Below are 11560 nucleotides of genomic sequence, written 5' to 3'. Positions count from 1 at the left end.
TTGCACCACACTGCATGGAGAACAGCAGACAAAACCCAGGCACAAACCCAGTCACAAAGCCAGTCACAAAGCCCTTTTCCTTGGAGGAAAGAGCCCTCTCCTCCACCAGCCAGAGAGTATTTCCCAAGAAACCTCCAGAAGGAAAAATCTGACTCTACCTGAAAATTCTCCTTTGTCTTGCCTAGAAATAGAAGATTGAACAGGACTAAGACCTCGACTTCACAGGAGTTGTACCAGTTAATGGACTGAGAGCAGACTTTGTGCCGGGCATGTGCACAATGTGACAGGACCTTAAGGTCCCCAGCGTGAACTGAATTACCTCTGGATACCTCGTGCACCTCAAGGCATCACAAAAAAACCCCAACCAATCAACCAAACAAACAAACAAAAAAAACCAAAACAACAAAAACAAGAAACCCCAAACTTTGTTTCCTCTCTGCTGGAATCAGCTTGATGACAGGAGTCAAACTGAAGCAGTTGGTTTTTATTCCATAGTTCTACAAAACAGTCTGTTCACTAGGGTTGTCATAGTGTACACAGAAAACATTTTCAGTCACTCAAAACACAGCCTTTGTAGCTCCTGGGGGTTTGGTTTGGTTTTTTATCCTGTAGAAAGTAAACAATCACTGTCTGTGGGAAGAAATGAAAAGGGATTAATCTGGCTGATCACATTTCTATCAAATGACAGGAGTCAAAAACTTCTTCTTCAACCTATTCATCTGTAAACGCTTCCCCAACCATTGCAGAAGGGAGATCCAGCTGAAGAAGAGTTGAGTACTTTTCTAGGGACCTCCCCCACCCTGTCATTTGTATCAAAGACATCTTGGCCATACATTGGCAACTGCCAACCATCACAGAAGTCAGCAAGAAGAATTTAAATATTTCAACTCCTCAAATCAAGAAATGCAATTATTCTAAAAATATTTTAATGTAGCAAGTTTGGCTATAGAACCAGTGCAACATAGAGAGGACACCCATTGTATAACCAACTTTACTGCTTAATCTTGACAGAGTAAGCTACAGATGCAATGGATTCACCACAAGTTATTTGGTTAAATTAAATACTGCAGTTAGGATCATGCTGTTGGTAATTGTGGCTTTACAGTACCAATGCTCAAGCTGGCTGAGTTAGTTCAACTGTAAGTAAAATGCAACTTTACAGAGAAACAAAATAATTTAGAATAGTATGCTGTATTCTGTCCCATGCTCAGTCACAATGATAATATCTTCAACAGATAAACCATATTTCAGCATTATGTTGATAATTTTGATGGCATTATTGTTCCAGAAGTTTGTCCCAAAAACAACACACTGTAAAATGAATGTTGAACCCTTGCCTCAAACATGAAGCAAAACGTGCTATTTACACACCTGAACCAGGAAAACCACTTTAAGAACAGATTAAAACTGTGATCACTTGACAGAGATGACAGAGCTTGGTTACTGTATTATGTGAGCTAGGATGGTAACAAAGTTGTAAACAAACTTTAACCAAATTAGGTTAATGCATCTATTCTTACCTCAAGAATATTGCCATTTCAGCAGACAGTGATTTTTAAAGCTAAGGACACTATCAGAGGTTTTGTTTGTGTTTAAAGCCAAAACTTTAAAAAACCAGAAGCTAGCAAATCATTTTTGTTCCCCATTAGCCTTCATTACCTTCTCCACAGCATAATTCAGCAACATTTTCAACCTCCCTGGTCCTACCCAATTCTGCTCCAACTTAAGTGGCTGGTAGCAAAGTTGAAGCAAACACTATCAGCACCTGAAAATCCCTACCCAGAGCGGTTTGTTTTTCCACTGCTGGGGATGAGATCAGACTGCTGGCATTCTTCTACATGGAAATAAAAACACTAAAGCATTTGCTTTTAATTTTGAAAGAAAAACTTCCTCAAAAATCAAACAGCCTTTGCAAATATGTGAAGAAACATACATGTAAACCAGAGCTGACTCTGTCAATCCCAGCAGTGTCATCTTCGCCCCTCTTTCCCCCCACCCTCCAAATTAACAGCATTGCCAAAGTGGGTGATGTGACACTGATGGAATTAAATTCACTTACATGAAGCCTGGATACAAAATAAAAAGAAAATGAAACTTTGTCCCTGCCGCACCTATTTTTTTTCCTGCATTTTGTAATGAACCCACACAAGCACAAAAGGAGTCGTGTTGGTGTTTTGTTTTTCCTTAAACAGGCATCAGAGTTGTGCCAGACAAAACTGAACAAACCTTCTATTTCACTTCAGAAAGATCTTGCACTACCAACTCAATTCTCTTCATAACTAAAGGTGATAAAAAAATAAATCCATAGTAATGAAAAAAACCCAAACCCTGTAGTCAAGCTGCTTTTCAAGTATGTCTATCCCCTGGTGAGAGAGCTGCATTAGCCATGCTGCTGATTAAACCTACATCACAACGATTAGACACACACCTGATCTCCTGGAGCTGTGTCCAGCTGGATGGATGTCCAGCCGAGCTCACACAAGCCTGGAGGCAGGAGGCCGATGGGGACACATGCACACATCACACCACTCCTCAAATCCCTGATTCTGGCTGCACCCACTCCCACAGCCCCCCCATAGCTCCTCCCAGCCAGGAGGGTGGCACAGGAGCCTCAGAGTGATCTTGGACAGGTACCGTAGTTTGCTGATCAACCCAGTGCAAATCTTGTGCTCACGGAGACCTCTGCAGACCCCCCAGACTGCAGAATTTCACCCCCAGTGCTTCTACAAAGCACAGCATAAACCATATCTTAGTATTTCATTCAGCCTGGAATTCCCACCTCCATCTACTGCAATTATGGAACCACAGAATCACAGAACATTCTGAGCTGGAAGGGACCCACAAGTCCAACTCCTGAAGCCAAAGGAAAGTCAGTGAGGGGGGTTCTACAAGAGCTGGTCCCTGCATTAAACACTAATACACATGAAAAACAAAGGGGGACAAACTTCCAAGTCACTATTAGTGATGGTGACAGGTTCAACTTTTCTTCCTTCCTCCTTAAATTCGCTTCCTTTTTAACGCAAGAGAAAAGTGCAACTTTGCAGCATGTTTGTTCACATCAAGTTTCTCCTCAAGAACACATTTTGCAGTCACAAAATATGGTCTATAAAGTCGCAAAGTGCTCAAGCTGAAGGCACAGAGTACAAACACATAGGAAAACAGATTTCAAAATACCACGTAACAAAACAAAGAGATAAAACAAAAATCTGGAATTGAAAGCTCCCTGACAGAAGATACATTTACATGGTGTTACTGAACAAGTTATATTTTTTTTTCTTATAAAAGGAGTCTATGCAGCAGTGGGGGAAGATGTTGGAAAACTCTTTTAACCTTAATAAAACAGTGTTTGATCCCTACATCTATGACTAATAGTCTTGTGCCAGCTATTGCTTCCTTATTTACCTGTATCAGTGGTCAACATGAACTAGCAGATGCCTAAACTTTTGAGAACAAGGACTGCGTGTCAGACCAAAGAATGGTAAGAGAAGCACATTGTAACCTGACCACATATTTGAGATACTCTCAAGGAGAAAAAGATTCATCAGAAGATCTGGAACCACATCCATAAGTCCATGGATATAATTAGCATATATGGATGCATTCAGGAAATGCCATGAATATGCAACAGAAATGTGATGAATATGCATTAGTTCCATGAACATAAGCTGGTCTGCTAGGTTGCTGGTATGCATGCTTTGTGGAGCAATCCCCATGCATCCAGCACTGGTAATACAGTGATGGTGGCCTCCTAACCTACCAAATTGGTTGGAGAGTCTATCTCCCAATTTCTGGTGACAAAGGGACCAACTCTTAAAGGTGACAATTTTTAAACTAACAAACAAATACTGCAAAATAATGAAACTTTATTCTTATTATTAAGTAGAAGCTCCAGAAAATAACTTGAAGTTCAAAAACTAATACACTGACGTGTTAACTAGTTTTAAGAATGTCCTTAATATTAAGAAAAGAGTGCAAAAAGGATTCTTCCATTCTAATGCTTTTTGGAAGCTGCTGATTTCGGCTGCCCATTTCCACTTTGAAAGGATTGTTTTTCAAGGTGCATTCCTCACAGGAGTCGCAGAACATGAACTTGCTGATAGGCCAGGCCAAGGAACCACGTCTCTCAAAGTCACCCCAACTGTAGCAGCACTGACATTACACAAAGAAGAAAGTCCAGAGCTCTTCTTTGAGGCGAAGTTCGTGTCAGAGCTTGAGTATCAGCAGGTGTCAAAGGAGGCTCCAGATACCATCTGTGCTCCTCCAGTGTCTGTTCTGGCCAGGAATAGAAGCTGATCCAGTATATTCACTATCTGTATCCCCTGGAGCTTGCACAGGCTGATGAGCCACCTGAAATTACATAAAAAGTTTGAGAAATTCTCTCATATTAAGCTTCCACATTATGTCCCTTGCCCCTATTCCCCCAAAACACAGCAGTGCCTGCAAAACATTACCAGTACAAAGAGAAGCTGATAAACCATATAAATGTCCATTCATTCATTTCAGCTTACAGTAACAGTTCATCATAAAACTGTCTGGCGTTTTATGGAAGGAAATAAAACCAACATCCTCAGCTGAAAGCACGAGAGGAAACTTGGCGAAAGAATGCCAGAAAATGAGCTGAAGTTAACAACAGTACCACAACAGATACTATTCCCCAATCCCCCAAGGCTGTTTAAGGACAATCAGGGCCTTGTCCTTCAATCCTAACCTAGACTGTACAGGACTGGTCTTTCCTGGCCAAATGCTTAGTCAGCAGGAAAGATGAGCAGAGGAAAGGACCTTTGGCTGACTGCACCCAAATTAGGGCTATCTGGAGTAGAGGAACCAGCTCCTCTCTCTGTCTCTTCTCCTACACTGGAGGAAATCAGGGGAACAAAGTGAAGAACCTCCCAGTTAATCATGCAGCCAGAGGCTTCAGCTACCAACAGAAGGGAACTTCCACGCTGCATGAGCCCAACACCTGAACGCTGCCTTTAGTGACCCAACGCAGGTGGATCCTGAGTTGGATCAGCCACATCTCTAAGGCTTCCAAGTTGAAAAGCACAACCATCCAAACTCTCAATTCTGACAAGAGTCAGAAACACACTTCACCAGAGGGTGATTTACAGAGGTGGGCTGGCTCATAACATTGCCTGTTATGTGTATCCTGAGCAGGCAGAGACTTAGGAGAACCACATTCTTTTTCCTCAAGACCTCAGCTTCCACTTAAATCAAGTTTAGTACCTTGCCCTTAGTACCCAGGATGGTGGCTGGGGGGTTCTGGCAGAGCTAGCCAGGCTCTAGATCCGAGAAATTTGTATTTTTACCTGGCATGGTCAAGGTTACATCGCAGGCAGCTTGATACACGTGGGGATGGAGCCTCGGGTACCTCAGCACCCTGAACACTCACCAGTCCCCCCCTGCCCCTGTGCCCAACCTGCAGGGCAGGGTTAGGGGAATACTCACTGTAAAGCTCTTCTCCAGGCCTCTTGCGTGACTGGTCACCTCTGGAAGGGAGAGAAACAAAGGGTTTCTCATGATAACCTGAATTAAAGATCTCATTGCAGGGAGGCTGGACCTTTAAATGTCCCTTCCAACCCAAACCATCTGATGATTTTCAAAACAACAGCAAAACACCTCAGCACAACCATCAATCTACTTGCAGAGATTCAGAAACAAAATGCAAACACAGGAACAATAACACTACTGCAGGATTCCCAAATTACTAAAACAGAAGGATAAGCTACATTTTGTAGAATTTAGCTCAGCTTTCTGTTACAGATTTCACAGGATAAAATGTTTCACATCATAAGATATTTTTTTAGAAAATGAAGATGAGAAAAACTGCTCATTTACAGCATGGTCTTCGGTCACAGATAAAATTGTATTCCTCAATTCAAACTCAATCAAACTTGTAAAACTACGTGAAAAACTATCAGTCTGAAAAGGTAAGATGCTCCTGGCAAAGCCCAACAATCAGGCTCTAGGCAAGCCTGAGCTGGCAACACTTGCTCTTTAAGCAGATTTTAGTACTTAACAGTGGTGATAAACTGATTTCTTCAACTAGAGCCTGACATGCAATTAATGCTGCTGAAGACACCTCACTGTGCTGTGTTCCTCATGGTGATTGTAGCAGCAAATGCAGCAGCAAAAACATCACCATTTTCTGGCACAATTAAGGGAGAAGAGATGACATTTAATACTAACCCAGCAGAGGCTTCGCATGGTACTTGATAAAAGAGAAAACCTTTTTATACATTTATTTGTGTAGGAACAGAACCTCAGAAAAATTCTGACAAGTCATAAACAAGCATAACCTATGTTCATCACAGGAAGCAGCATATTACATCTTGAAATACGTTTCAAGGCAAAATGCATTTCAAATACCACTGAAAAATGCCATGTAGCAAATAAAACTGAAGTAGAGGCACTATCTTTCTGCCTGTGCCCCTTTAATGATGACACTCAAATATAACCCCCGTGTTTACCAGCCTGCACTGACTCACTGATAGCACAACCCTATAAAACAGACTGTGCAAAACACATTCAACAGACACTGCCATCCATCAGCTATTCCTCTGCAAAGTTTCAGTTTGCACTTTTATTTCATAAAGCTGCATAGACACAGCACTTACACAGAAGTATGAGCAGGTGGGGGGTGATTTTCTAAACCTACAGGGCATACCAAAACTCTCCACACGTCCAATGCCCAGGAGATCCCATCCTCCAGGAAGCCAGAGAGAAGAGTCAGAATTTAGACTCTGCAAACAGTATGTGACACAGAAACCTTTACTTAGTTCTTGGGTGCCTGACTATCCTCTAGCCCTCATCTCTTCTATCACACAGGACAGAAACTGCTTCCTACAAATTTGCATTAGTCCCACAGTCAGAGAATTTTCTGTATCAAATAAGAGTTGCTAAAAGACACTCTGAGGATCCCACAAAGTCTGTAAGAAGACAGCACCATGCAGGCATTCAGCCTTTGCAGTGATCAGTGTCCCTTACTGCCTCTGCCAGCCTTTTGTAGTCTTACAGAACCAGCCAAACAACTGCACAGCCAAAGCTAACAAGCCTCTCATTTTCAGGGAACTGAAGAAAAACATTTTTGGAACCCACTGCTTTTGTGGATATAGACTGTTACAACTTGAAACCTCATGTTTAATTCCCTAAGAACTGTGAAACTGGTGAAATGCAGCTGTAAGCAGAACTATTATTAGCCACCTACAGAATTAGCAAGATTGGAAGTTAGACAAAACTAAATTGTTCCTTTTTTTGTTTTGTTCTGTGCATTGTATCCTTTTGTCAGCATTATATTCCTACTCGGTTTCAAACTCCTATTTCTTGGGCCAAATGCACCACTTTTTTCAGCTCAAGCTCTTATGGCTTCATTTTCATGCATATCCCTCTAAAAAATTCCTTTAGTCAACAGAAAGCCTTCCAAGGAGAGTCTACACCATACCATTTGCATTTGGGTCAAGAGTAGAGCTTTGAAGCTCAATAATTTACGAAGCTTTGAAGACAGAGATTACCTCTGAGGAAAACTACGTGGGCTGAACTCCAGAAATACATCTGCCACCGAACACACCCACATCTAGAGGGGGTTCAAACTCCAGCTCCAGATCTGGAGCGTTGCACAGGTAACAGGAAAGATGAAGATGTTCTGTCTTCAGGAAGAAATCGTCCTCTTGGGAACAGAGCACAGTGTCTGCCCAGCCTGGGCTCAGATTGCCAGCCCACTGCACAAGCAGCCACTGCTGCGGGGAACGGGCTGTGCCTCAGTCCAGGCAGCTTAAAACAGCACAGAGCAGCAGGCACTGCCCAGCCTGAACAATCTACAGGAGGAACATCTGCTGCTGCGACTTCTACTGTTTGTTCTGCCACCTTCTGCCCCCCCCCAGTTCAATACTCAGAAGAGAAATGCCTATTTAAAACAGACAACTTGTCTGTATAAATAACTCTGACAGTGGAATAAGGAGAAATCATCAACTGACATTTTCAGAAGCATCAAAAAAAAAAAAAACCAAAAGGAGAGCTTAGAAAAAAACAAACAGCCAAAGTAAATGCTGAAGTTGAACAAGAGCATGACCGTGCAGCAGAAGCACAACCAAAACACAGGGATGCATGAACTGAAAGCAATCTGTTTCATCAAAATAATATTTCAAGCCTTCCAGTCATCTACTTTCTGGTACCATCTGCAGGGTTGTTGGTGCTCCAACACATGGAATATAAGGTGACATTTCATATGGATACTAAATTGTGGAAGTTTTTTATTAACTCTTAAATTATTTCTTCAGTATTTGTAGGTGTATCCATTTTTACCATTGCAGCACTGTCCAGAACAATCACTGCTGAAGACTAATAACTATTACCTTGTAAATCCATTCTGAATAAGCTCTCTTTGAAGTTTCTGGTCTTGAGCAGCATATTCCGGAAGCTCAGATTCCACAGCAGGGGGGAGAACATTTGGGATGAATTTAGAAAATAAAGCTGGTGCCATCTGTACCCATTCTGTAAAAAGACAGAAAGCAACAACAAAACATGTGGAAGAGATTTTTTTGTAAAAAATTTATTCTTCGACAAATGTAACTTTATTTTAAATACATATCAGTACCTTGAATTAAAAAAAGAAAGAAAATACCAAAAACCCTCCCTAAAACCCACAGACATTGTGTCTTAAAGCCGAACAAATAATCAGACTTAAAATCAGATGTTTAGATGTAGATAAAGGAATATTTTTCATCATCAAGCTCATCATCAAATTGAAATTCAGTTCTTGCTTCATCTCACCAGACCTTCTGAGTCTCTGGACACTCTCAAGGACAGGCAACTGAGGAGCAGCAAATTCACCTTGATAATAAGATAATTGTAGACCCCTTTACTCCAGGAAACTCATTCACAAAATGTACCCGAGCCTGACTTCTAAAAAGCACAGCAGTATCATCATCCAACCCTGCTTCTCCATTTGAAATGAAATAATGCATTTCTCTCCCTGATCTCCCAAAGCGTAGATGAACAAATGCAATTCTAACCTGCACTAGTTCAGCTTCAGGACAGAGATGTGATTTAATTTCACTACACTGAACATTGCCTCACAGGAGCAAGACAGTCGACCTTAAAACTGCTTCAAGGCTGATTATAAGAAACACAGAAGAGACTGAGCAAAGGACAAAAACTGGCCTGAGGGCAACTGTGTAACAAGGCCTGAGAAAAATAAATGGCCCTTAGGTACTTCTGCAGCCAGACTATCCACAGGTTGTAGCAGTTATCTTGAATCTAATCTTTACTTAGAAAAAAGGGATGCTTTAAAAATTGTTCATTAAGGTACATCCCAATTCCCACACTCCTTGTCAAAGGCTGAGAGGTTTGAGAAGGAGGCAATTAGAGCAAATGTGTATCTGTTCAAGGGATAACCTGAGGTCAGTCACCTGGCTCTCCCTGAAAGTGCTTTATCCATGCATTTTGTAAATGGAGGGTCCGCCACATTCCTGGCTTACGTGTTAAATATTGCACTGAAGGTTTTTGTAAAGGATTCCCATCCTCATTTCTGTTCCATAAATGGGGATGGCCAAGCAAAGATCGACTGAAGCTCAGACACAACCCTTCTCTCAGTCACAGCAAGGTAAGAAGAAACTATCAGTACTGTAAAAGGAAGGGAAGCGGGTACCATTTATTTAAGGATATTTTGAGCACTTCCTGTTTCTAAAAACATCCCAAACACGCCCCAAAGCTCTGCTTAGTTCTCCAAAATATACAGAACCAAAGACTTTGGTACAGAATTGATTAAAATCTGCAACACCATTTTCCTTTCAACATAATTGTTGTTGCATCAGGTGTCACAATGTTCACAAGTCAAATTGAGCTCTGCCATGAAATAATGCCAACCAACCAACGGCTTCATAGAAGAGAAAGTCATTCACCTCATGCCAGAGACCTGACTGTTTGAAGTGCAACCTTCCACCATTTCAATACTTCTTTATACAGATCTGCCCTTTGTCTGCAGAGCAGAGGGTTGGGCTGGTTTTTTTAAGTGTGTTTGGCATTCTCATGGTACCTTGTGCAGGTCAGATGGGCAACAAGAACCAGGGCAGAACTTAAGCACTACGATGGACAGAACACAAGTCAGGTTTTTTCTGTTAACTGTGCATTAAATAGAGAGTGTACAAGTGTAGGAAAATACATATTTAGGGAAACATGTCCCAATATGAGAGCAGCACTCCTGCTGGTTACCTGGTCGTAGTGTATACAGGCCCTTCACAATGTTTGCCATGGTCGAAGGAGTTATCTGAAACGGCCTTGACTGAGCTTCCAAAAGTAAAGCTGAAACAAAATGGGGAGAATCAGCAATTTTTCTAACCAAGAAATACAGGCTCTCACACATGTATTTTTCCAGCAAAAATATAGTAGCTGTGCTGGTTTTGGTATCTGATGCCCTCACAAAGCAAATGATCAGGAATCTGAACCTGACAACTCAATTCCCTGCAGTAATGAAACATCACCTTTAAAGAGAAGCATCCTGTTCAAATCAGGTATGATGAAAACATGGAATAACCTATTTAGGCAAAATTCAGCAAGCAATGGCTCTAAGCATTCAGCTAGAGAACTGAAGTAAACAATTTATTTTTAGATGCACTCTCATACTGAGGGCGTTAAACACCTGAAGATCCACAAATCCCAACTTTACAGCATTTAAAATCTTGTACATAAAACTAAGGATGGACTGAAAGTCTATGCAGTGTAAACATCAAATAAGAAAAGCTGTTCTTTCAAACACAAATTGACATTTTAATCTCATTCTTGGTATCTTCTGTAGTAAATATTGCAATAATTGTGTCTTCTTGTGAAAAAACCTGGCAATAGCACATTTACAACTTGTGCTATGATATGAGCTGGCCTTTATCCTGATGTGTGCTTATATGAACTTTGCACCTACGTCTGAATAACAGAAACACACACACAGAAGTGCAAGAAATTGGGAAGATGTAAACCAACTGCTGCCTCTCAGTTTTCATTTGTCTGCAAAGGAGTTGAGCAGTACAGACACCTTTCTGTGGCTATTACAGACTTATAATCAGGGCACATCTCTTGGGCTCACATTGTAGAGACTCTTGCTTTTTTAAGCTTCAGAGCATCTCCAGTCCCAGCTTCAGCATCTGCCACTATGGCACTTACCATAAAAAGAAAAATCTTCAGTAGCATGTTCAGCTTTTCTGAAGCCGGTTAAGTGGCTCATGTCATAGGGAAATTAAAACAAAGTATTTTTTCTAACCTTCAAGTAATCAAAGTTGTTATATTTAAGTGTTATAGATGAATTTATTTTACAAAGAACCATCTTAAAAGTGCTTGCTCATTTCAGCTGAAGCCTTGAGGGTGTGAGAGCCTGTGATTTGTTTCGTAATGACATATTTACAGCCCCTTCCCTAAAGATGTTTCAAACAGGCTCTTTCCTAAAGATTTTTCACACAGCCTCTTGACAGCCAACTAAGCTGCAAATCACAGAATTAAAACGGGCATAATGCTTTATAATGTGACAGTAATGCACAATCCAAACAATGTGGTATAAAATATGTGTGTCTTTGGTTAG

At 41.1% G+C, this 11560-nt stretch overlaps 1 protein-coding gene across 3 annotated transcripts in view; it reads right to left on the bottom strand.

The window, feature by feature from the left end:
* Positions 1–2184: 2184 nt before the first annotated feature.
* The window catches only part of CACUL1 (CDK2 associated cullin domain 1), a 40169-nt gene continuing 30793 nt past the window's right edge, over positions 2185–11560 (bottom strand). For 2 of the 3 annotated variants that reach the window (XM_027897008.1, XM_027897009.1), the window contains 4 exons: positions 10207–10296; positions 8349–8487; positions 5446–5486; positions 2185–4347 (listed from right to left, as the gene is read on the bottom strand). In XM_027897008.1, coding sequence (XP_027752809.1) covers positions 4307–4347; positions 5446–5486; positions 8349–8487; positions 10207–10296 — 311 coding nt within the window. In that variant the 3' untranslated portion in view covers positions 2185–4306. Of the gene's footprint in view, positions 4348–4708; positions 4855–5445; positions 5487–8348; positions 8488–10206; positions 10297–11560 lie in introns of all 3 variants that reach the window. The other variant, XR_003572702.1, reaches the window with a different exon arrangement.

The sequence above is a fragment of the Empidonax traillii genome, unplaced genomic scaffold (assembly GCF_003031625.1).
Source record: "Empidonax traillii isolate 1590-97213 ecotype Southwest subspecies unplaced genomic scaffold, ASM303162v1 scaffold525:size621053, whole genome shotgun sequence".
Taxonomy (NCBI): domain Eukaryota; kingdom Metazoa; phylum Chordata; class Aves; order Passeriformes; family Tyrannidae; genus Empidonax; species Empidonax traillii.
Note: the sequence above shows the minus strand (reverse complement) of the source record. Positions and strands in the feature narration are given on the sequence as shown.